General features: G+C 42.3%; 2 protein-coding genes across 4 annotated transcripts in view; one reads left to right on the forward strand and one right to left on the reverse strand.

Annotated features, from left to right (window-relative positions):
• The first annotated feature begins 9,280 nt into the window (after positions 1–9,280).
• On the forward strand, positions 9,281–10,319 carry MED18 (mediator complex subunit 18). The gene is made up of 2 exons (XM_061475781.1): positions 9,281–9,393; positions 9,640–10,319. Exons 1-2 carry the CDS (start codon positions 9,321–9,323, stop codon positions 10,191–10,193), a joined length of 627 nt encoding a protein of 208 aa, XP_061331765.1. The 5' UTR covers positions 9,281–9,320; the 3' UTR covers positions 10,194–10,319.
• Positions 10,320–13,254: 2,935 nt separating this feature from the next.
• The window catches only part of CERT1 (ceramide transporter 1), a 71,035-nt gene continuing 57,386 nt past the window's right edge, over positions 13,255–26,903 (reverse strand). For all 3 annotated transcript variants that reach the window (XM_061475832.1, XM_061475831.1, XM_061475834.1), the window contains 7 exons: positions 22,616–22,711; positions 21,813–21,945; positions 21,634–21,704; positions 20,324–20,452; positions 19,393–19,522; positions 17,312–17,448; positions 13,255–16,045 (listed from right to left, as the gene is read on the reverse strand). In XM_061475832.1, the coding sequence (XP_061331816.1) occupies positions 17,321–17,448; positions 19,393–19,522; positions 20,324–20,452; positions 21,634–21,704; positions 21,813–21,945; positions 22,616–22,711 (687 nt within the window). In that variant the 3' untranslated portion in view covers positions 13,255–16,045; positions 17,312–17,320. The remainder of the gene's footprint in view (positions 16,046–17,311; positions 17,449–19,392; positions 19,523–20,323; positions 20,453–21,633; positions 21,705–21,812; positions 21,946–22,615; positions 22,712–26,903) is intronic.

Genomic DNA, 26,903 nt, shown 5'->3' on the forward strand with positions numbered 1-26,903 from the left:
AGATGTGTTGGAAAGTTTAGGGAACTGAAGTATTCTTCTTTCCCTGTGTGAATGACAGTGACATATTTGGGCATTGCTGCAAAGTTTGAGTGACAAGAATGCTTTGGTACAGGAACAGTTTTGTGCAGTTTGTTTTGCACCATTGGCAGAACCAAACTAGCTCTCTGGATTGAAGTTCCTAGAGCTGCCGCACCTTAAATGCGGCATTATTACAATTCATTGTTTTCCAAGTATTTTAAAACCCTAGGAAAAGGTAGTAAAAATAGTGTCTGACTCTGGTTACTAGCTTGCTTCTTTTTGCCTGGATCACCTCCTTTCCACATGGGTCCTGAATATACTTTACCACTGCTACACAGCAGTCCTGCTCCTGCTGTGTGTCTGACATGAACATTTCAGCGCTGTGGGGGTCAGAAGTGCTGCAGCTCTCTCTTAACTACACAGCTGTTCCTCGCTTTGATTTCTCCCGGCAGCACCAGGCCCAGTCAGTGACCTGTGCCTTCCCGGCAGGACAGCAGCCACATTGTGCCGGAGGTACCCGCGATACCGGGACCCGGCAGCAGAGGCTGCCTTGGTGCTGGGATAAGAGTGCTAGCCAGGGTGCTGCTGAGCAGACACATCAGTCCCCAGATGGTAGCGTGGCTGAGGGTCTGCTTGCTTTCTCAGGTGAGCGTTCAAGTGTATGCACAGCACTGCTGGGACAGTTTCATCCTTGGCATGGATGTGCCCAGGGTACAGTGAACACAGCTCTGAGAAAAGCTGTGGTAGGGGGTACATCCTCCCACTTCTTCCAGCTGCATTTCTGGGGTGGAGTGAGAGCTCCTACTGCTTACAGTGCTCAGAGCCATAGGCTCCATCATCATCAGTCCACAACCTCAGACAAGTGGTTTTCCAACAAGGCAGTCACTGTGTAAAGACCTTGCTTCACCCTCAAAACAAGTGGGTGATGTTCCAACCTTTTTTCACCCAGCCCTTGTCACTCGCAAGGGAAGAGAATACAACTGCTCACCACCTGCCGACTGACACCAGTATATAAACTGGGGGCAGTTACCTGGAAGGGCTAGATCACTGCTGGGGTCGGGCTGGGTATCGGTGGGTGGTGAGCGGTTGTATTCTCTTCCCTTGTTATTTCCCTTATCATTATTGTTATTGGTGGCAGCAGCAGTGGTTTGTGTTATACCTTAGTTACTGCACTGTTCTTATCTCAACCCGTGGGAGTTACATTCCTTTGATTCTCCTGCCCATCCCTCCGGGAGTGGAAGGAGGAAGTGAGCGAGCAGCTGCATGGTTCTGAGTTACTGGCTGGGTTTAAACCATGACAGTTCTTTATAGAGGTGTTTAGCAATTGCACATAATTTTCCCCCTCCTTGAGTGGTCAGCCTGTGAAGGAGACATTCCCTTAGCTTCCCAGTCCAGGAAAAGGCAGCCGAGAACAAGGAGTTCCTTCTCCTCTCTTCCGTCCCTTGTGTGAATGCAGCTGCTCTAACTCCAAATACAGCACCTACACCAACTCCAAATACAGCAGATACACCAACCCTAGTGACAAGTACAGAAGTTACTCAAACTCTGACTACAACAGATAATGCAGCTACTCCAGCTCCAAGCATATCAGCTTCACAAACCCCAGCAACAAGTACAGCAGCTATCCAAACCCCAACAACAGATACTGCAGCCACTCCAACCACAGTGATAATCACTGCAGCTAAACCAGAGGATCAACTCGTGCCAATATCGGTTGCCCCTGTACGCAAAGGGAAAAGCAAAAAAAAAAAAAGACAAGAAAGATGAAGAAGCAAGATGAAGAAGCAATGGCAATGCACTTACTACCTGGGACAGCATCTGATCAGGAGTCATCATCACATGAATCAGAAGAAGATGAAAAGCTGGAGGGAGCACCACCTCCTGACCACTGCAGAAGAGGCTACAGAGACTGGACTCGCTGGATCCAGCCTGGCTCCAGAGCTACCAAGGGACATCCCTGGATGAGAGGACAAAGCCGGGGGCCCCACAGGAGGAGGAGCAAGGGCCTGGGAAGGTAAGGGAATGTCTCCTTCACAGGTTGACGACCCTAGGAGGGGAAAAAAGATGTATAATTGTTATACACTTCTATTATGTACCACCAAAAGTATAGAGGTGGTGACCACACTGGGAATGCAAGCCAGATCAGTTTCATGATCAATGAGTCTATTGTATTACAAGTCATTACCATAACGTACAACGAAACAAGAACCTTAGCCTAAGCCTCCCAGCCAATAAACACCAAACCATCAAATACTGGCTGTCAGTAAGGTACGACATGCTGAAACTCTGAGATCAACAGCAACAACTTTGAGAGCCAATAAATGAGCATTATGAAGAGTGACTATTAATCTGAAGCAATAAATGCTTATCACAAATACGATTAGAGACACTCCAATCAGATCTGCCATTATCTCAACCCTTCATGCCCCACGCTGGGTGCCAGAAAGAACTGTTATGCCTTAAGCCCACCCGGGAACTCAGAACCACTCAGCTGCTCGCTCACTTCCCTGCTTCTTCCTCCCCCTGCTCCCAGAGGGATGGGAAGGAGAATGGAAAGAATGTAACTCGCACGGGTTGAGATAAGAACAGTCCAGTAACTAAGGTATAACACAAACCACTGCTGCTGCCACCAGTAATAATAATGAGAAGAGAGATAAAAAGGGGAGAGAATACAGTTGCTCAGCACCCACCAACCGATACCCAGCCCTACCCAAGCAGTGATCTAGCTCTTCCAGGTGACTCCCCTCACTTTCTGTACCAGGCATGACGTGCTGTGGTATGGAATACCCCTTTGGTTAGTTGGGTCAGGTGTCCTGTCTCTGCTTCCTCCTGGCTTCCCCTCCTCCCTGGCAGAGCATGAGACTCAGAAAGTCCTTGGTTGGAGTAAACATTACTGAGTAACAACTAAAAATATCAGTGTTATCAGTGCTGTTCCCAGGCTGAAAGTCAAAAACACAGCACTGCACCAGCTACTAAGAAGGAGAAAAATGACTGCTACTGCTGAACCCAGGACAGTTTGTTACACAGGCTATTGTTTCTTGTACAGGCTGTTTAGATATTTGCTTGTGGTTATTAGCACTCATGTACCTAGTGTGGGGCTTTACCTCTTGTATTACTACTTGAATGCAACACTTCACTGACTGCTGCCTAATTCCACGTTCTTGAAAGCTCCAAGTGTTTTGATCCCAATTTGGTTTAAACCGTCTGGACCGAGCACATTTTCCCTGCAATCACTCATGAAACACAAGCAAATGACTCAGTTTTGTAGAACAGTTTTAAAACCCTCTGTTAAATATCACGTAAGAAGAACATGGAGCTGTTGGAACAAGTCCAGAGGAGGGCCAAGAGGATGATGAGGGGCTGGAGCACCTCCTGTGTGAAGACAGGCTGAGAAAGTTGGGGCTGTTCAGCCTGGAGAAGAGAAGGCTCATAGCAGCCTTCCAGTATCTGAAGGGGGCCTACAGGGGTACTGGAGAGGAAGTCTCCATTGGGGACTGCAGCAACAGGACAAGGGTTGATAGGTTTAAACTTAAAGGGCAGAAATTTAGGTTAGATATACGGAAAAAGTTCTTTACCGTAAGGGTGGTGAGGCACTGGAATGGGTTGCCCAAGGAAGCTGTGAATGCTCCATCCCTGGCGGTGTTCAAGGCCAGGTTGGACAGAGCCTTGGGAGACACGGTCTAGTGTGAGGTGTCCCTGCTCATGGCAAGGGGTTGGAACTAGATGAGCTTAAGGTTCTTGGCAACCCTAGCTATTCTGTGGTTCTATATGCATAACATAGCATAGCTTTCTTTTATATTCTGTTCCATTCCATTCCATTTTATTCCGTTCCATTCCATTCCCTGCACTCACAATGAGTTGTACAATGAGGAGCATGTTATTTACCTGAAATGCCAAGGGAATTTCAGTACCAAAAGCACTTTCAAAGACAAATCAGAATGGTTACAGGTGGAAAGAGTATTTATTTAGAAATAAAGTTTTGTCTTGGTTTAGTTTAGCTTAGTTTAGTTAATTTTAGTCCAGTTTAGTTTAGACCCTTCAGTTTAGCTAGAAAAAACCTCCCTTGCAGCCTAACAAAGGAAAGCCAGGGCAGGAGCGGTGCCACGGTGGTGCAACAGCAGTGCAAGAAGAACCCAGCCAGAAAGGGCCAGGGAAGACCTGACAAGGGGTGGTGCTCAATGCTACAGAGGACAGCAGCAAGTCCTGGAGCCACGCTGGGGCTACCCTGAGAGTTCAGATGGCTGCCTCCCCCCGGATGCAAGGCACGAGGGCCACCTGCGTGGAGCATGAGCTGCTGCCTTTGGGACACAGTGACCCAAAGGAGTCCCATGGAGGGGCTGTGCTCGGCTGCAGAGGAAGGCAAAATAAACCGAGGGATGCTTGCTAGTCCAGCCTGGGGGGGGACAAAGCCTTCCCCGCCCCAGCTGCAGGACACAAGGGGCCACCTTCGTGGTGCACGAGCACCAGGCTATAACGCAACCAGAATGGACCGAGGAGCCCTGACAAGTAGTCATGCTCAGTGCTCAGAGGAAGGCAAAAAACCCCCGGGGACCGGTGCCAATCTGCCCCAGGGGAAAATTCCTTCCTGACCCCAGTGCTGGCGATCGGCTACTCCCTGAGCACGTGAGCAAGACCGGCTCCTAGTCCACACGCTGGTTATGCCTCTAAGGGGGCAAGGGGGCACTGGCACTGCCTTTTCTGCCTCCACGTGGAGCCATCTCATGGGCTTCTAGTAACACAAAATGACATTGTTCTGATGACTCCTTGGAGTAAGAATCCTTCCTGTGCTTGGCAGTGGGAGCTCCAGAGCACCGGGGGAGGGCACTGAGCCATCTGTGCATCCTTTTTCTTCTGGCTGCTGCCACTCTCTCCCCAGGAGATAAGGGCAGTGAGCTCCCCTACGACTGAAGCAGGATTTCCATCCATCCAATGAGCTTTGAGCGTGGCCCTTCCAGGAGCTGGAACTGCAGCAGAGAATATCCTGCAGCTTTGCAGCTTCAAGTGTTCCCTTCCTCAGTCCCCCCCTCACCTAATTCCCCGGTGCACAGGAAAGGAGGGTGGCGAGCTCCCTGATGACTGAAGCAGGATCTCCATCCACCCATCCACCCATCCATCCATCCATCCATCCATCCATCCATCCATCCATCCATCCATCCATCATCCATCCATCCATCCATCCATTCGATGAGCATTGAGCGTGGCCCCTCCAGGAGCTGGAACTATAACACCAAACCTCCTGCAGCTTCTTGCAGCTTCAAGTGCTCCCCCCATCAACCCCCTCCCCCTCCCGGTAATTCCCCCGCTGCCTCAAGGGCTTCCTCTCGGATGCCCTCAGCCTGCCAGCTCTGTCCTGGTGGCAGCGCCGGGCACTCTGGCAGCGGGAGAGGGGAGGGCGCTGGACTCATACTGCCCCGGAGCACTGTGATGCCGTGTTACCGGGTGCTGGCACTATGACATGGCGGTGATGGGGCCGCCGCAGCCCTGCCCACTGCAGCCCTGCTGCTGCTGTCCCTTCGCCCAGCATCCCTTGGAGAAAGGCCTTTAGGCTGCTGGCCCTGAGGCGGTGACTGTGCCCAGGAGGCCCAGGCAATGTCCCTGCCCATGATGGCCACGCACTAGGCACCGCTGCCAGCTGTCCCTCTAAATAAATCTGTATGCTCAGACCGTATCAGTAAAGGCTTTGATACCACATACAGTCATTTGACTGTAGCGATCCCAAAGGTGAAAGAAAGGGGTTTGGGTTCCCTCTGCATGAACTTTGCAGAAACATAGAGAGCATACAGCATTTCCCCACCATTCATTATAAATACACCAAGTGGCATTTGCTACTACACTGCTTATGGTGAGGTCTTCTTCTTGGAAAGAAGAATTTGAGGAATCTATTCTGATTTTGCGTCATGGTTTAAGCCCAGCCGGTAACTCAGAACCAGGCAGCCGCTCGCTCACTTCCCTGCTTCTTCCTCCCCTGCTCCCAGAGGGATGAGGAGGAGAATGGAAGGAATGTAACTCCCACGGGTCAAGATAAGAACAGTCCAGTAACTCAGGTATAACACAAACCAGTGCTGCTACCAACAATAATTATAATGAGAAGAGAGAGAGAAAGGGGAGAGAATACAATTGCTCAGCACCCGCTGACACCCAGCTCGACCCGAGCAGTGATCTAGCCCTTCCGGGTAACTCCCCCCACATGTACTGGCCATGACATGCTGTGATAAGGAATACCCCTTTGGTTAGTTTGGGTCAGGTGTCCTGTTTCTGCTTCTTCCTGGCTTCCCCTCCTCCCTGGCAGAGCATGAGACTCAGAAGGTCCTTGGTTGGAGTAAACATTACTGAGCAAGAGCTAAAAACATTGGTGTTATCAGCGTTGTTCCCAGGCTGAAAGTCAAAAACACAGCACTGCACCAGCTACTAAGAAGGAGAAAAATGACTGCTACTGCTGAACTGAAGACAGACACAGCCAGGCGTGTAGGAAAGGTTTGAAATGGAGTTGAGCAGAGCTTAGGTAGGTGGCTGCGAACAACATGTTTCCTCTCCATTCCTACCCCTCTTCTTCTCCACCTCCTCCATCTGTCTGACCAAGTGCCTTTGGCATCTCCTGCACTTTAGCTTCAGCAACTGCAGGACAAGGTTCTTTTTAAAACACCTTCAAGGTGTGGAGGCCCACTACAGAGCTGCCAAGCCGAGGTGACATGCAGCTCAGCAGCTGCAGGACTGAATCCTTGCTGTCCTTTACACCACAGGTCAGGGGTTTTGGAGATGCTGGTGGTGGATGAGGCACCACTTTCATTCACCTACTTTTCACAGCCCTACAGGTTTGGAAGTGTTCAAGGCCAGGCTGGATGGAACCTTGAGCAACCAGATCTAGTGAGAGATGTTCCTGCCTATGGCAGGGGTTTGGACTAGATGAGCTCAAAATGTCCCTTTGAACCCAAACCATTCTGTGACTGTGATTCTATAATGGGCTTTTCTGCATTACATTATGGTGTATCTCTTCAGACTGTGGGGCAGAACTACCTGAGGTAACTGCAACTGCGTAATTTAAACCAACCGGCATTTCAAAATGTGAAAGTAAATATCCTCCTTGGGGGTTTTAGGCATTTGTAGTTAACGTTACCACGCACCTCAGCTGGGCAGAAGAGATAAAGTTTATCACCACAGACATAAGTGAAATCTCAGAAACGATCCCTTGTAAAAATCTAGAGAGCATTTTTTACTCATTTTTGCTTTTCCTAGCTATTTTTCTCAGTGCGTATTCTTTTGTTCTAACTGCATCATGACCACACTGATCTGCATACAAGAGATAACCAACTGTTCTGCTCTTAGGAGCACAATGGAGCTTATAAAACGTTACCCAAACCATTTGTTTACTAGTTTGTTGCTTTATTTCAACACAGGCCTCTTACCTGACATCGGGAAAGTACATGCAATACGAAACCACTGTGGCAGCAGCTCCAGCTTCACCAGCACTGAGGTCCCTCCTGGACTGAAGTCACCCCTGTTCCACTTCATGGGTATATATGGGATGAAACAACTTACCACCGCTCTGGGAGAGCACACTTAAGCAGTTCTTCATTTGCTGATATTTATGTGATTTATGTGCTGGAGGCAGAACACCACCACTGTCTAGAGACACCGATAAAGGCAATGAAAACACACTGTCTGCTGTCTGTGTGGCTTGAAGGCTTGTTACAAAGACTGCTAAGGAAAACTGACTTTGTAAGTCAGGTTTGGAGACCGGCAGGACCAATTTTAACCCACACATACTGGATCTTTCTGATACTTCTTTTAAAGAGAGGCTTTTCCATCTAGAAACAGTGCAAAACCCACTGCGTACAGATGAGAAACCTGACGGTGGATTTCTGCCTTTCTGAATCATAGAATCACTAGGTTGGAAAACACCTTTAAGATCATCAAATCCAACCATTACTGCAGCACTGTCAAGACCATGATGCAGACAGTTGACCAATGTACAGGGGGGTTGTACAAGGGGGTTGTACAGGGGGGGTTGTACAAGGGGGTTAGAGGAATTTGCTTGCTTAAACAAAAGTATTGTCTGTTGTAAATGCCTGCTAAGCAGAACAAAGGCACCTGGTCCTATTGATAAGCAGCTATTGATAAGGAAAAGCAGACGCCTGAATCTACTGATAAGGGGGAGAAGCAGATGGTTTATGGCTGGGATACCGACCAAACCCTAAGGCCATATGTAAAGACTGAAAGGTGAAAAGTGCAAGAAGAGGAAGACTCATTTACTTCATCTTGAAGACCCCTACCCACAGGAGGAAGAGTCATTTACTTCATCTTGAGACCCCTGCCCAGGACCAGAGGGGGCACTGTGCAGGCGCAGAGGACCTCCTAGCTCATTATAATACGAAGCGGGGATAGGACATGAATATGTATAGGCGTGTTGTGCAACCTTATGAATATATATAACTTTAGAGAATAAATGTAGAGGGAAACAACACTGAGGCACGCATGACTTTGAGGAATTATCCCCGTGCGTCTCAGCGCTGAATAAAAAGCGTACCTACTTTACAACTTTAACGAGCTGTGGAGTCAATCCGCGCATCAACCACCACTAAACCACATCTCTGATGGCCTCATCTACACGGCTTCTGAACACTTCCAGACGGTGATTCCACCATTTCCCTGCGCAGCCTGTTCCAATGCCTGAGCACCCTCTCCGTGAATAAATTGTTCCTAACATCCATCGTAAAGCTTCCCTGCCTCAGCTTGAGGCCGTTACCTCTTGTCCGGTTACCTGGAAGGAGAGATCAACCCCCACCTCACTACACCTCACAACCTCCTTCCACGTAGTTGCAGAGAGCAATGAGGTCGCCCCTGAGCCTTCCCCAGACTAAACACCCCTCAGCAGTTCCCTCAGCCGCTCCCCATCACACTTGTGCTCCAGGCCCTTCCCCAGCCCCGCTGCCGTTCTCGCCCCGCCCCCTGACATCAGTTTGCTGCCCACGCTGCCGCAAGTACCCGCCAGCCGCCCCGCCCGGCCCCGCTGCTGCCGGCCCTCTGGCGGGTGACACACGGGGCTGCTTCCCGGCACAGGTTTCACATCAGCCTGCGCGCACCCGCCTTTCCCGGGCTGTGCCGCGGGCGGGGGGGGCTGCGCCGCGGGAGGAGCCTGGGCTGCCGGCGCCGAGGGGCGGTGTCCTCACAGGGCGGGAGGCGCGGCCCGGGCCGCCCCTCCAGATCCGAGCGGCACCTCCAGGCCGCCAGATGGCGCTGGTGCCGCGTTAGCACAACTCCTGCCGCCTTTGCTCCGGTCGGTTGCTCGCGGCCCGTCAGGCACCATGGAGGCGCCTCCAGTGACCATGATGCCTGTGTCGGGCGGCACCATCAACATGATGGAGTACCTGCTCCAAGGTAAGCGGCGGGCGGCCGGGCAGCTCCCTCCCGCCGCCCAGGAAAGCGTCCGGCGGCCAGGCCTGCCTGCCGCGCTGCCAGGCCGCTCCGCGTGGGCCGAGGGGCGGTCCAGGCCGTGAGCGGTGCTTGGGGAGGCGGGCGGGCACGGGGCCCGCGGCGGCACACGCCGCAGGGGGAGCCTCGCTCTGCCGGACGGGGGGAGGAGAGCAGGGTCGGGGTAACGGAGGCGCTGTGGGCCCGCCGCAGGGAGCGTGTTGGACCAGTGCTTGGAGAGCCTGCTGCACCGGCTGCGTGGCCTCTGCGACAACATGGAGCCGGAGACCTTCCTGGACCACGAGATGGTGTTCCTGCTGAAGGGGCAGCAGGCCAGCCCCTTCGTGCTGCGGGCGCGGCGGTCCATGGACAAGAGCGGCATGCCCTGGCATTTGCGGTACCTGGGCCAGCCAGAGATCGGCGACAAGAGCCGCCACGCACTGGTACGCAACTGCGTAGACATAGCCACTTCGGACAACCTGACGGACTTCCTGGTGGAGATGGGCTTCCGCATGGACCACGAGTTTGTGGCCAAGGGGCACGTGTTCCGCAAGGGCATTATGAAGATCATGGTGTACAAGATCTTCCGTATCCTAATGCCAGGAAACACAGACAGCATCGAGCCGCTCTCCCTCTCGTACCTGGTGGAGCTCAACGTGGTTGCGCCAGCTGGACAGGACATTGTTTCTGATGACATGAGGAACTTTGCTGAGCAACTGAAGCCTCTAGTGCACCTGGAAAAAATTGACCCCAAAAGGCTGATGTGATTGAAAAGTGGGGCAGTTAAGGCATTGGATTTGCTAGTGTTCCTGAGGAGGGCTGTTTTTCTGAGATGCCTTTTGAGGGCAAATCAAAATGGGAGGAAGGGAATAAAGGACTGCCTGTCAGTTTCAGTTACTGGGTGTTTTTCCTTCACTTGTGGATGTGAATGAGAGTGGACAGTTTAAATAAGTGCTATTCAAAACGTCAGTAAATGCTAATTATTGGTAGTTTTCCTTCCTTCTGTTGGGGAGATACCTGTTAGAAAGCAAATTGTCTTAACAGTCCAAGAACATCAGACTTGAGTTCACCATTCTGTGTACCCACATCCTGGTGCTGCTTTTTAAGTTGTTTTGATTTTTATTTTGAAGGACCATTTATGTATCTTGCCTGGTCATGCAAAGTTTTTCATTCAAGTAATACATAAAGTTAGTATCCCTTAGTGCAGTAGGTGTTTAATGCAAGCAGAAGCCCAGGAACCTACACAGTATCAAAGAGCAAGTGTAGACCTGTTCACAACAGGATAGTAAAGAAAATAGCATGTGTAACATGAACAGCTAGGACACAAGATAAATGATAGTGAAACTGTTTCTGATACAACCAGTATTAGAATTAGAAAACGATTTAGCAATATTACAATTGCTAGAGGTTTTCAAATCTTTTAGCACTTCAGTCTTTTTCACTGAAGTTGGTATTGCAGCCTTAGTTAATGAGAAGGCAGTAAATTACCTGTACTTTTTAATATCAGACTTCTCACACCTGACAGGCATGTTGAAAATTGGCACATTAAACAAGAGCATTACAGAGTTGCTAACTGAATTGAACTAGTAATGATTTTGTTTAGCACACCTCTGTTCATATTAGGTTGGTTGGTTACCCTCCCTGTATTTTAATGATACATGAATTAGGTTCCAGAGTTTTCAAATGCAGCTGAAACAAAAGAAAAATAAAAGCTTGTGGAAAGCAACAAAGAAGTCCACTTGAATTTCTCAAGTTCTTCACAGAAGGCAACCATTCCACGCATTACTAAAATGTACCAGCCTATTGGAGACACTGCCACCCTTTAGCATAACACAACTTCCCTATTTAACAACTGAAGGCAAAGACCACTCCCTCCAAAAGTTCAAAAAAAGCCTTTTCACAGCTAGATTTTCAACACTGCAGTTTGGACAAGATAAGCTGCGACAAGATAACATGTGTTGGGGCTTCCCAGGTGCAGTGTCTCAGGTGTTCCACTGATGCAGGCTCTGCATACAGGGCATGGGTACAGGTGAGTGCTCAAGCACTGGCTGGAGAACACCATTGTGTTGAATATGTAGTGATGATTTTCAGCAGGGTACAAGCAGTGAGGTGACCAACCTGTGTGAGTACTTGTGACCTAGGCTGGATGTACACACCTGTAATTCCTTTGTTTATACTCAGGTGTTACTCACCCTCATCAGACAGCGAGTGCACTGTCCCAGGCCTCCAAGTTTGAATTCTTCATCATACCGTGAAGGGCACAATTTCCCAGGGTACTGAGGACCTGAATGTGCCAGGTTGCTTTGGGACTCAGTTGCAGTCCCACCATGGCAGGGGGAAATCCTCAGGGGTGTTGTCACACCCTGCTGCTGTAACACTGGTTAGGAGTTGCTTGCCACAGACTTCCATGAGCTGGTGCTTGTCTCTCATGACAAGAAATTTCAGAAACATGTCCAATTGATCAGAAAGGTTGAACATTGCCTGCCAGCTTTTCAGAGGGTAGGTACCTGCACATATAAAGACATGAGGAAACATGGACACCTTCTGGTAGCTAATGCTCAAAATATATCCCTTTCTTTTATCTAAGAAATACTTTTCTTCTGCTATGAAGCTTCATCATCATCATGGCTTGACTTTGTGAACGAAGATTTGGGAAGGGCTTTACCAACGCTTACTACAAGCACACTGATGACTAAAAAGGCCAATGTGGGACAGGCAAAAAGCTTAGATTTTATAGCTGGAGACTAAAGATAATAGCAATGCTATTAGTAATATACACTGGTAAGTTACATGGCATAACCCTAAGTAATTATCATTCATTGTATCTATGGTGTGCACAGAGCCGGCTTCGAAATGCTCAACCCCTTCTTGCTGGAAAGTCTAATTTTTGAGTTATATGCACAGCTTATGGGACCAAGAATGTGACTTATGTTAATCTTTTTTTATTAATTTCCTTTTCACAGCTAAAATAGCTGCATTCTTCAGGGGCAGGCCTTACCTTAGGATTCTGTGTTTGCAGCAATGTGTTACCCAAGGCCTGATGCAGCTGACCTTAAGTTGCACTTTCTGTGCGGCTACTGCCTTCTGTTATTTCAAACTGTTCCTCCTGTCTTAAATACTTGTAAGGTATTTACAACTTTATTGATCACTATGTAACAAGTAGATATCCCTGCATAACAAATAAAGCTAGGATAGTTATTGATCCCTTAGGCGCCAGGTATTTCTTCTATTAAGCAAGCTTGCTCTACAGAAGCTCATCTCTATTCTTAAAAAACCTTTATACTTTGAAGAAAGCCACACATGTATCCTCTGGCACTCCTCAGTTCTGGATCTCCATTCTTCCCATGGAAACTTCCATAATGTTGTTAATTCTGTACAAAGACAACAGCTGAAATACTTTGGAAGTGCTCTATATTAAGACTATACTGTACAGGAGTATCTTTTAACATGCTTCTCATGCTAGCAGAAAATAAGCTTTTTAATATATAAACTAAGGTGGCATTCAAGTTTTCATCTTGGTAACATCAGTAATACAAGTAAACTGCTTTCCTGTTAAATGTTTTCCATACATTATAATATTGTATGTAACTCTACCATTATCTAGAAGTTAAAAGGTAAACAGTGTTTCACAGCAGTCTCTCCAAAGCACTGGAAGTTAAAAATAACTACAAACCAGGATTTTTCTTCATAATTTTTAATACTTTTCACTTTTAAATACTGGTTTTAAATTTGATTGTAACATGGAAGAGCCAACTTCTTTTAATTTTTAAAACTTACCATTAGGATCATAAAGCTATTATAGAACAGTAACACTCTACACACTCAAGGTACTCAAAAATATGATTCATGTTTTAAATCTGTAGATGAACAGTGGCAATTCAAATACAGCGTTATCTGTACAACTTGACAAAAATACAGGTGGACAATCTGATTAAAGAGAATCTGCACAACTTCAGGTAAGCCAGCTCAGCCCAATTAAGTAAACTGTAATTATTTTTTTTCCAAAGTGCATCATGTTTTTCACAGACAAATTTGTCAAAATAGTATATCCAGATTCTCAGACAAGATGACAACGGCCATCTCATCCTCATCCCCAAAACAAGTTATATCAGATTATTTCCTTCATATCTAATCAGGTAACATCCAAATTCTCTGAATGGACAGAGGTATTCAGAGAATGAGATCTGATAGAGAAAAGATTACGGTGTTCCCAACCCTTCAAACTGGTTCAGTTTATAAAATTCATCCATCCCAGAGTCGGGAGCTGCCTCTGCAAAGATCGCCACAGCTGTATGAAAACTACCCATCCACTAACAGGAAGAAGTATACTCAATAGTGCATAGATATGTGGCAGTGACTGAAGAGAGAGATGGATGGGCTCAAGAGACTGTGCAAATTTACAAAATGATGAAAGCAAGATCCCCTTCAGAATAAAGCATCTAATGGCTACTCACACACAGACAATCTGAGAGGCCTACAGACAACGGCATTTTTTAAATTTGGTTTGTAAAGCAGTCAATACCAATTTCTCAGTCTTGCAACTCCTTCCCTAACCTTTGAGAAGCCTCTTAGAACTGACTGGGCAGGGCTAGCTGTAGTGAAGTACCAGTGCCTTTATCTAAAATTAAAATGTATTCTTTACAAATAGTATCTGCAGTGTAATTTTATTTACAGAATATATCGCAAAAGTACATCACATTTAGTGCAAATGCAACTAATGATATAGGTTTATATACTGCTTTGTAAACTTTCCATACCTTTGTAAAATAAAGCTATCCAATTAAATTAGTAACTTGCCCATCCCATGTTCCAACAATTACCAGAAATGGCAAATCAGGACTTAAACTCTGTATTTTTGATTTTTTTTTTTTTTTTAAAGTTCCCATCAGTGGCTGTGGTGGAATGTACCATTGCTTAGTTGATTGTAAAAAGATGAAGTACATTTGAGGTATAAGATTTTTTTTTTTTTTACATCTCCATATAAAATGCTCACTGATGATATAGTAAACTTGCACAAATGTTCATCTTATTTGCCTTACCAGCATTACCATATAGGCACTTTTCTACATATTCAAATCAACAGAGTAACTCTGTAATAAGGCATATTCCATGCACACCATTAGAGAAAGGCAAATAAAAAGGGAAGAGTTATGGAGCATGAAATCTGCATGCATGTGTAATCGTGTTATATACGATTTCCTCTCTACAGAGAAAATGAGCAAAGTTTTTCAACACTGTGCAGATCACACTTAAATCTTTTCCAAATCTGAAGTTACTATATTATATATATTTTCAGGCACCTACCATATTATTTGAAATAAGACTTTCAGCTTTCTTCCAGGAAAAAAAAACCTTTTTTCTCAAGATACACAGGTTAGTGAAATGCCAAGCGGTCTCTGAAGAGTTTCCAACTATTGGACACAGATGAGAGACCTCAAAGTCAGTATGAGTCTGCCATAGTCCTCTCCTAGTAAGTGTATCTCCAGAATCAAAGGCAGGCAAATATATGACATTTAAATTCTCACAGCAGCTAAAGGGAACTTTCTGATAAGAACTGTGCATCCTTATAGCTCTGATGGGTTTCGATCAAGAGGGAAATAATTTTCTACATGAACCTCAAAGCATGGCTTTATTATTATGAGGAAAACATATGCAGGATCTGAAAATAATGTACTCATCCTCATTCTAGTCTGGTAATATTGTCCTATGTAGTCCAAATTACTTCAATAAATATCATAGTGTACCTTCTCACAGCTTCAGGAAAGCCCTGGGTATCATGCAAGAAAGCAGTCCACATACATCATGGACAGATGGCTTCTAGCTCTCAGGCAAGTCTCTTGCTATTTCACAGGGAATCTTCCTAGATATTTCTGGATTGTGTTTAATAACAAAAATTCTGTAGCACATATTATATAACTAAAAAATACAATAGAAATATAAAGATATCTTGAAAAAAAATAAAGCTTTTCACACTCTTACTCCTTCAGAACCAAAGATCGTCATAAGAGTAAGACAATAGAAAAGGCAAAGTCGTAAGGATATTGACAGCCCTCAGTTATTAACTGACATTTTATGTGACAAGGTGATTCAGTATAGAAACCAGCAGCAATGAAATGTGATTATACAAAGCAAAACAAAACCTATCAATAAGTCACCTAGGCCTTACTGAAGTCCCTCCCTCCCCCCAGAAACACCACATACAGTATGCTATATGTGCATTTGCCTTTTGTGCTTTTTAGACATGCACAAAAACTGTGTGAGTATCTTAGGAAGGCTGACAGTGAAATTCTGCAACTTGTTTAAAATTAAAGCAGTAACATTGGAGATTCAAAGCTGTATGCATTCTTCCTCTTTTAAAGCAAGCAAATCAAAGTAGAGCCATATACATGTTATCAATACATGTATTTATAATTGCACACTGATTCAGCAAGAAAAGTTAGCAGGAGAAAGCTAGTGTTAAATATTCAGCTTCGTGGTGCTGCAACACCTTCTTCACTTCAGTATATAAAGCCTAGAACTTGGGCCATAAAAAGACTGTAGATCCTTCCTTCCAGCATGGAGTGCTCTATGTATGGTCACTTCTCCAACACGGAATGCTCACTCAGTCTTGTTCCAATTGCTGCAGGTAAGCAAAGGTAAAAACACAGCACTGAAACACTTGAATGCTAATTGGAAAGCAAGAACTTGTTAAACATCTTAAATAGCGTTAACACCGCTACGATCATGTTTGAACTGTTGGCTCATAACAACATGCATTTTTAAAGGTTCACCTACAGTAGTTCTCTAACAATATACAATTGAAAACATCAATCATTCCAGGGCAACCTGTTACAGAAGTAATCTGATGACTAAGGCTTTTGGAATCTGACATAACAAATAGAACCAAAAATAGAGGTGCCCTGTGTCATGCATTGAAAAAAAGAGATAAAAACTCATTTTCAGATCATGCTGTAATATCAGAACAACCAAATGGAATTTGATTGGTTTAACACTACAGTAATAACACGATACATACTTCATTAAGAGTCTACACTAACAAAAATTAAGCAAAGCCATACTTAGCACTAAGGCTTGTGTCTGACAGGTTGAGACAGACCCTGAAGTGATCAAGAAATCCTCTTCTAATGTCATATTACGTTTAAACGTGAAAATCATTTTAGATTAGCTCAATCACCTATACCATTAAAATACATCCACTGACTAAAAGTATCTGTAAATCCTTTTTCTTTCTTAGGCTCATCAGAAAGGCTAAAAATTTGAGTCATAACCTTTTAAATACTCCAGTAATCAACACTGGTCTGTCAGTCAAATTCCATTAATAAAAATCCTAGATCAAAATTATTCTGTCAGTATAAAAGAATACCTTGACCTTCATAATATTCTATCAAATATACATTTTAAAGTAAATTTAAGATATTGAAACCTCATAAGGCTCTAGAGAAACTTCAAAATATTCTTTTCAGAACTGTAAATTGTCTGTGATAGCTGAGAAAAAATATTCATTATACTTCTACATAAATTGGACATGTATACAAAAACTAGTAAGATAAATAGTAAAGTCTACAAAAACTAATACTTGATAGCTTGTGCAGCCCTTATTTTCTATGCTAATAATACATGAGTTACATGAATGTTTAAAAAAAATAGAATTACAGAATCATGTAATAGTTTGGATTGGAAGGGACCTTCAAAGGTCAACTAGTTGAACACCCCTGCAATGAGCAGGGACATCTTCAGCTAGATCAGGTAGGCATGTATTTCACGCATATATTAAAACTAAGCACTGAATTCATGCTAGTCATGACAAGACATTTCTAGATTGCATACTTCTGTTTGGCCTTAAATTTACAACAGTGACTCAAGAATGATGGAAAGGAATGTATACCTGCTAAAACTAGAATAAGATAGGCTTTCCTGCTGTTTTCTCCTGCACATAGGATGTAAAACGCTTCAAGAATTTTGGATATTCCCGTTTTGCCACTGCCCGTAAAACTGATGCTGGCGCCCATCCTCCTGGATTCACTAGAAGCAGATAGGAAAACAGACACTGAAATACAGAAAATCTGCTAAAGGCTAGAAAAGAAAATTGAAGTTCATTATTCCTGCAACGCTTTCTGAAGTAGTAACAGGAAAGAAGAATGATCAGCACACTTTTCTTTTGTGCCCTTAAAGCTTGTATTGTAGCAGTTTCTACTGTTAATATTAAGACTATGATGCCACTATTCAGAAAACATTAAACATTATGCGTTGTGAGTCTTTGGGGAATGCCCAAATGGAAGATGATTTTCTATTTCTTGGAAACGGAGAACAAGAGATTCAAGTTACTTCTTATTTCAAAGAAAATGGAAGTCAGCCTTGATTTTTCAATAACTGCTGAATTTGTCTGCAGAACTGCTACATAGCCAATGTCTTACAAATTATTTTTAAAGCACTTCAAACAAAAAAACTGATTCTAAAATATGCTTCAAATCATAGGGCAAGTATTTTGCTGAAAAAGCTGTCACTTTCCATATAATCACAGTTTAGAATTTATCAGTTAATATGATTTTTTTAAAGTAATTAGGAAACTTCTAAATAGGACAAAAAACCCCACCCCAGTTTACCCAAGGGTTTAAAACCATATAGTATTTGTACAGGATTTACTATGAACTACATCACTCCTATATGGCAAAGATTTATTAAACCAATTTTTCAGGCACTGATTCCTTAGCATGCCATGTAATAGGTGATTAAAAGTAGTATGTGATCTACTCTTAAAGTGTCTTATAGCTGCAGGAAAGCAGCTAACAAGTATGTAGCTCCAGTACTACAATACACTGCTAAATACTGGGTACAGTAACAATACAGTTTGGCTTGGACAAATTTTCAGTCAATACTAAGGATTCTATCAGTTAAAAAAGTAGACTATACAGCTGTCCTGGATTCAGCTGTAGCAGTTATTTTTTCTCCTTCCTATTAGCTGGTGCAGTGCTGTGTTCTGGCTTTAGTCTGAGAACAATGCTCATAGCACACTAATGTTTTAGTTGTTGCTAAGTAATGCTTACTCTGATGAGTAACTTCTCAGTCTCCCATACTCTGCCAGTGAGGAGGGGCACAAGAAGCTGGGATTGAGAAGATCAGAACACCTGATATTCCATACCACAGCACATCATGCCCAGAATATGACTTGGGGGGGAATCACCCAGAAGGTCCAGATCACTGCTCAGGTCTGGGTATCTGTCAGTCAGCAGGTGGTGAGCAATTGTATTGTGCATCACTTGTGTTTATTGTTGGTTTCTTTTCCCCTTTTTAGTTTTATATTCTCTCCCCTTGTTATTTCTCTTATCATTATTAGTGATAGTAGTAGTAGTTTTGTAATATACTTTGGTTACTGGACTTTATGTCAACCTGTGGAGTTTTACATTCTTCCAATTCTCCTCCCCATCCCACCAGGAGTGGGGGAGAATAAGGGGAGCAGTGAGTGAGGCAGCTTACTCAGTGTGGTGCTGAGTTACCGGCTGGGCTTAAACCACAGCAGCAGCTTGCAAACATCCTTATGCAAAATGTATTTGCTCCTTCTTAACATGAAGGGTAAGAAATGTTTGCTATCAGCAGCTTTTCAGCCTGGCAAGATGGATCAAGAGGATATAGCAATACATGAAAAAAAACATACTATTACTGAAACTAAAAGCTATGCCAAAGTCATCCCAGTTGCAGACGCTTCTGCCCACCCTCCTCCACCCAAGGTTCTGTACTTAGGACTAGGTTACACAACTTCCATTTATTCCTCCTAGAATGCTACACAATGAATGATCCCATTCACTGATTCATGTAGCACATTAATTCAAGTCTTTCTGAACATGAAGACCAAAAGGGTGATGCTATATATAAATTTAACAGAAAACTTAATCAAACTTTTTTGCCAGTATTCAGCTTCCCAGAATTAGCATCTATCATGCATGTAATACTGAAAAACGTTAGACTTACCATTAGCTACATATGTAATCTTGCATAGGATGTTGTCCCTGCTTATTTCCTTGTTCCCCTCTGGTGGGCTTACTAATGTCTGACAAATCATAGCAATATTTATTTTGGCACGGACACAGCGATTATTCAGCTGCCAGAAACAAAACAAAACAAGAAAAACCCACATTTGTAAGCTTCAAATTCAATTTGTTTCAGTGTACTTGACTGCTAAGATTTTAATTTACTGTAAAGGCTAAGACACTCCAGAAGCTGTGTTTCCAAGAGTTTGCATTCCAGCACTACAATGGATGTAACATGAATGTGAGCAAAATGAAAGGTACATGGTAAATAGGGAAAGGGCTAAACCAAATTGCCTGAATCTCAGGTTTCTGTTTGCTTAATACATATTACAAGTGAATTACTTCAATTATTCTGACAAATGAGTAAAGAAACATTTAAAGAATAATGTTCTAGTATTCACAAATATTGGTTAGTACCTTTTCCCTTGTAAGCAGGCTGTGACATAGCAATCAGCACAGAAATATTCCAAAAAAAAACCAATCACTGCTACTATCCGACAGAACTAAAAGGCAGATTTGTCTAAGATGGAGGTTTAACAGATCCCATATTACAATTATACAAGCCTACTCCTGTATCTGACAATATGGAAGAGTTATTGATTTGAATACATACAATATAACCTCAAATCTTTAAAATGTTTTCACATCTGCAGAAATTTTGCTTCCATTCTGCTGCAGCACCTTAGATCTGCCAACTCTTGAGATAAGGCAATAAAGCTTTTGTCTCAGAATGCTTTCATAAGGTCATTGTTTAAATAAACTGAATTTCTGCATATCCAACCCTTCCCTCCCAAGTACTGCACATGCATCACCAAATAACAGAAAATGTTACCATAAAAGTAGACCTTGATAGAATGAAAATAAATACTTACAGGAGCGCTATCATGTTCTACAGAGAAATTGCACACAATCCAGGTTTCAGGATCATTTTCACTGAATGCTGGTATCTTTCTGATGGCAGACAAATACAGCACATCCCTTTGAGAAGCTGGCCACACTCTCTGCAGAGAAACACCTGAATATAAGCTTTTTCAGTTTTGCAAATTAAGTACTTGCTACCCTTGCATAAAGTTAAAAGCAAGCGAGGCAAAACAGGTCAGTCATGTTATTTAAGTTTCTTCAAGTTTGTACTGAAACAGAACATAGCTGTTATACAGATGCATATCAGATTATCTGACTTTTTTTAAATGAAATGAAGAAGCAAAAATTCAAGGCCTTTGAAATGCAGAGAACCAATCTGGAATGACTTTTTCAGTAGACAAACAGGAAGAGGCAGCTCTTCTGTTCCCTCAATGTCAGGCTTACAGTTTAAGCGAATACTTCTAAGGTACAAACTGAACAGATGCATCTCCAGTTACTCTCCAGAGACAGAAAGGAGAGACCTATCTAAAACACATATTATTTCTAAAAGGTAATACTTCAGTAAGACACATGGTAAACTCATACTATCTAAGAGAAAAAGGTTTCAGAAACAAAAAACTCTGATAAGAAAATATACAGAAGCCATTTTCCTGACAATATGGGAAAAAAATCTAGTTTTAACAGCACTGTATAGTTTACACAACTGTCTCAAAAATCACAAAAAAAGTTTTAAGGTAAACTTTTTTTTTACCACATTATTGGTAAAATTTGCAAAGAAAAATATTATATTTGGTTTTATACTGGAAGCATGCATGGTTAAAATTATTCTGAACATTTTTGGAACATTTTTAAAAATATTTAAGCTATAGTTGTTGCATTATAATTCAAATGAACATTTTAGGACTGGTGGGAGGTGAGCACACATGCGACAAATCCTGTACCATCAATTATAACACCTCGTAATGCAAATATGTATGCCAACTAATTGTGGGCAACAATAGCTTATGTTATTGTAAAAAAAAGCATACCATATAATGCTGTAAGTTTCTTCTTTGTAGGTCAGTGTTCATTAATTGTTTCCATTTCCCATTTCCTTTAGAAGGCTTCTGCCTTACTGGCAGAGATACATTTAGAGATTAAAAACAGTCCTCATTTGTTATTACAAGCTCTATCGGACACAAGCACAACCAGTTATGCTATCTGACAAAGCTGCAGTTTAATAAAGAACTTGCTCTGAAATGTTGTTCTGAACAGTATTTAAATCGTTAAGCCATTAAAATATTCAGAATAAGATTAGACTTAAACACTTAAGTGTTATTACCTTATGTGTCTGGTAAATGATGATAGCATTATCAGCTAAATTTTCCACAACATGGAAATTTTCAATTGTTGCTGAAAAAAGGAGGGGGAGGAGAGAGAAATCAAGCATACACATTAGGTCAGTGTTATAGACAACGTCCTTACCAATAAACACACAAATCTTAAGAACCAATTCCTTACTTTCCCAGTCATTACGAACATCAACATTCCAGAAGTAGTGGCAGACTTCATGCCCTGTTACCCCTTTAACAGCATGGGTTGCTTTCAAAGGATCTAAAACTATTCCATTCTCTTCCACCTCTCTTCTGTACACCTATACCAAATACAAAAAAAGAAAAGCAGAACAGAAATTATCTAAACTGATCATGCTTGAATTTTTTAAAAATAACATTAAAAAAATCCCAAAACAACACAACCAAAAACATCAAACCACCCACTTACCTATAAGACCAACACATGAATAATTTGCCATGTCACTGTTCTCTGGTTAAGTACCACTGCAGACATCCTTTCATGGCAATTCACGTAAGTATTTTAAGAATCTCTACTCCAAGAATGATTAAGCTACCTTAATTATCACTATGCACAAGAATCCATGCAAGCAGAGTACAGCAGCCAACACAGTAACTTGCTACTCTAACATTTTCAGACGTCAAATTTACACGATACCAAATTTTAAGTAGGAAATAATGAGAAAGGAATCTGCAAAGATGAAGAGTTACACACAATTTTGTATGAATAAATATAGTAGAAGCCACAACTCTTGTGGACTCCAGTCTTGACTTAATCCTATTCTCAGAAGCTTTAAAAGCATAACTTGCTGATAGTATTCCCAGAAAATCATAGAATCATGCAGGTTGGAAAAGATCCTTATGACCATTAAGTCCAAACATAAACCTAACACTGTCAAGTCCATCAGACTGAAAGTATTTGTCTTCACAGTGTATCATCTTATATCAATTAAGCAAATTCCAAATGTTTACCTTCATTTCTCCTTCTTCTACCACTAGTTGCCAATTGGCATCTCCTCCTACATCTTGCAAGGAATATGTCATGTGGTTTTGTACCATCTCTTCCACCTTTAAAGGAGAAAAAAAACATCAAAAAAACACATTAACTCATTCCTTCCATATTCTTGGGCAGAGACTGTACAGTACTTGAAGCCAGAAGTCAGTACTTCAAACCCTGTGCAGGAGCTGAATTTGGACAACAGAGCTTTCTATTACAGGTTAAGAGCAAGCAGATACCTCCAGCCTTCAGAAAAAAGAATCAAAAACTGTGATTCAACTTCCACCTTCATCCTTTTCAGGTACTTCCTATGCTTTCTTTGCACCTCTATAAACTGTCTAACTCACTATTTCTACCTAAGACAGTTTTATTTCAGCATACAGGAACTTACTTCAGGTATCTCTACAAAGAATTACAATATACTGTAAGATATTAACTGAAGAGCATTTGAAAAGCTTAACAAAGGTTGGGAGGATGAGGGAGAAAGACAAGCTCTAAACGAGTGAATATCAAACCTCATATTGGAATAGCATTGAATGAAACAGTCATGAGCAAAGCTTGCCTATTCTGTTTGACATTTTTCGCACAGTTGCCTGCTAGAAGAAAGAACCCAAATGCTTACATTCAAAGGATTTGTTCAGAGATTCAATTCTTATAAAATACTAATTTAAGAATTATTTATCTAGACTTGTGTGTACTTTTCATAAAGGCCAAAAATTTGGTACATCTTTACCAATCACAGAAAGGTTTGGGTTAGAAAAGACCTAGTTCCAAACTCCTGCTATGGGCAGGGACACCTTTCTACCAGACCAAGTTGCTCAAAGCCCTGTCCAACCTAGTCTTTAACACACAGGGACAGGGCAGCCACAGCCTCTCTGGGTGACCTGTGCCAGTGTCTCACCACCCTCACAGGTAAGAATTTCTTCCTAATATCTAATTTAAGACTATCCTCTTTCAGTTTAAAGGCATTCCCCTTCTCCTGTCACTACATGCCCTTGTAAAAAGTTCCTCTCCAGATTTCTTGTAGGCCCCTTTAGGTACTGGAAGGCTGCTATGTCTGCAAATACCTCATTTTTTTTTTTAATTTCATGGAATGTGCATGAAAATGAGTGCTGGCACAGGAAACAGATTTTTATTTAAAATATACAAACTTATTCTGTTTCTTTGGCTCTCCATTCCTTTCCAAATCCCACTCACCTGCAACTAAAAATAACAGCAAAAATAAAAAGAATCCGTTATCATGTTTACAAGTACTGGAAACACTTCAATAACTTTTTTCCACCCAAAAAGCAGGTGACTACTAAAACTTGTCACAGCAAGTAAGTCCATGTGATTGACATTATTTTCCTGAATTACTAGAAACAGGGTGGTTTTTCTCCTAAAACAAAAGCACTACAAGCAAAGGTTAGTTAACTGACCAACACAAAGGTTAGCTTAAGAAGTGCACAATCACAAGATTGACAGTCTGAACTCATAAATGGCTTGGCACAACTGAAAAAAAAAAAAAAAGCCTAGTGTACCTATAATATATAAAACATATTTAAGCAAGTAGTACAAGTAGAAAGCAAAACTAAAGAATACTTAATCATCTTTATCTGACATGATACAGAGTTTACATGTGTTATTTAATTTAAAGCAAGTAATTTTTCTTGTACTACGTACTCCATGGGCAGCACACTGAAAACTAGGAAGGAAAAGAAGGAAATGTTACTAGTCCAGTTCAGGGGGGTGTCTTTGCATTTTTGGTTTGGAATTAATATGAACTAAAACCATCCACACAATTTGTGTTTATGCTTTTACAGAGGCCATTTTTTTTCCTACTAATTTCTAGCAGGTTTCCTACAGAAGATTCTTCCCTTAACCCCATGAAACAATGACAGTACAATACAAACCAGGTAAGAACGTGGGTTATTTAAATATTCCATTTATTAGCTCTAGATCATACTTTCAGAAAGGAATCCTCGCCGTGGTCCCAACCTTTACCTGCAACACCTTCACGTCCCTATGTCTCTTCTCTCCTAGTTCCTAATCTGTTAAGGACAAAGCTAGATTTTGTAGGCTTGTTTTGTCCTTTGCTGCTTTTTGCCTTATGCTAAAATCAGAGGGATGAGAAGAGCAAGGTAAGAAGAGAAGAAGGCACCCGTAGTAGTGCAATCTAAACAGTTTCTTACTTCTGCTTCACTAAGGGAGTACCTACAACTGCCATTTGCATATTACCTGCCCCAATTCCACTAATCTACACACTGATTGCTATCTGTCAACCTGCACCTATTTCAGAGGCACAGAGTCAAGATTCACAGCTCCTTTCCTGTTGAAGAGGCCAAATTATTACCTCTGGGTTCCTGGCAGGCTACAGCAACGGTCTCTAAAAATACTGGTAACCTGTATGCCATGCAGTCTAGGCCTGAACACTAGGTGGGACATTCTTCACTTTAAAGGCTCTCGGAACAGCTCAATCTATTTTAAAATGGGATAGTTCTTTAACAGAAAGTGATATACACTTTAAAAATAAAACTGCACTTTAAAAGAAAGCGATCTGATCTACTAGTCAACTGGCAAAGACAAATTAATGCCTTTATAGAGGCACATGGAAGAAGCAGCTCCAATCAGAATACGATTTATACCTCTCAATCTTAAAAAAGACGCTGCAAGTTTCTACTTGACCTTTTACTAATTTCAAAATCCTCTTCATATGAATGAAGTCTAGAAACAAGTCACATTTATTCAGAATCACAATATTAATTTGCTTTTCCAAAAGCCAAATATTTGGCCTGGGGACAGAGGTCAATTTCATATTAATAAGGCCCAGGGCACATTGCCACCAAAAGAATGTGTGCTGCTTTTCTCTTCATGCTATGTTACCTCCTTATTCAGTAGCAATGAAACTCAGAGTAGGTGGACTGACTTGTTGATGTGGGAAAAATTTGTTCCAGGGAAAATATCTGGGGTGGTGGGCTGTGGGAGAGTAGCTTCCTATAAGTTAAGACGATCATCCTTTCTGCAGTAAGCCCATTAACTTGAAACTGCATTTGAAGGCACTCAGTAGTAACTTCTATGTAGTATAATCCATGCAGCAGCTGAAAAGAGCAACAACTTGACTTCAGTCTATTTGATCCTGATTCTTAAACTCTCTTTTCATTATTGTGATAAGGACCTGATCCACCTAAGATTTGTTTTTAAATCGCTAGGCTCTCAGGCACACTAGTGCTCTGGAACTGAGGTCTGAATGTACAAATGTTGTCACAGGCATAAAAGATGAAAATGAGGAGGCCTGCATGCTTTAGGAGCTGGGAGTTTCCCTGATACTGAACTGCCATTGTGTTCACAGCCTGACAGACAACCAAACTTGCTTTCTCTTACTTGATTTCCTCCCTTTCCCCAGAACAAAAAGAAACCTGAAAAACTAACTTGACTACTGGAGTACTGGTAGAGGAGCCTATCAGTGTTGTGCTACATGACCTCCGATTTTTTTCCCTTGCAATAAGTTAAATTTCAGATATTAACTGACTGCAAATGGTTAATGCAAGTATTGGGATTTCAGTCCAATAAGCAAGTCCTTAAGTGATAGGGTCCTGCTCATAAAGCAGGTAGTACAGTCTGCAAGTTGTATAATTCCATACTCTGTTAAATAAAAGAAAATCCACTCCTATTTGAAAAAGCAGGTTGTTTGCTGCATTGGTTAATAATTTCTAAAACAGTCCAAAATAACAGATCCCAGAAGGAAGTTCCATGTTCACAATCACATACAGAACACAGCAGGAAAAAAACTAATGGCATGAATGCCATGTCTGAAAAACTTTTTTTTTTTTGAGACTAAATGCAACCATATGACCTCACCTACCTAATTCTACTCTGAACTACAACCTTCAGAGAAAGCACCTAAAGTAATTTTGTGTATTATTGGAATATGTCTCTATGACTACACTGACACATTCAGGATGTCAGACTCATTTTCAGAATGGGGAGTAAATATACTGAAACTCTTCAGTAAAAATTCTTATATCCATAATCTTGTTTATCAACATACTTTATGAGCTTTCAGTAATAAAACTAGTTGGAGAAGTAAAAAAAAATGGTCAGTGAGCCTTAACATTTAGTACATTTATGTAATTACAAACAAAAGTTAAATACAAAATTAAACCTTTGATTTAAAAGCAAGAAAAACTATTCAGCTTGTAGCAAAGACCATCTCCATCCCACACAAAACAGGTTATATTCTACTATTATAATCAGAAATGCAAAATTTTCAAGTTGAAGGCATTT

This window comes from Pezoporus flaviventris, unplaced genomic scaffold, assembly GCF_033815535.1.
Source record: "Pezoporus flaviventris isolate CSIRO_AGI_PZ_B2104156 unplaced genomic scaffold, CSIRO_AGI_Pfla_v1 ptg000090l, whole genome shotgun sequence".
In the NCBI taxonomy this organism is placed as follows: domain Eukaryota; kingdom Metazoa; phylum Chordata; class Aves; order Psittaciformes; family Psittacidae; genus Pezoporus; species Pezoporus flaviventris.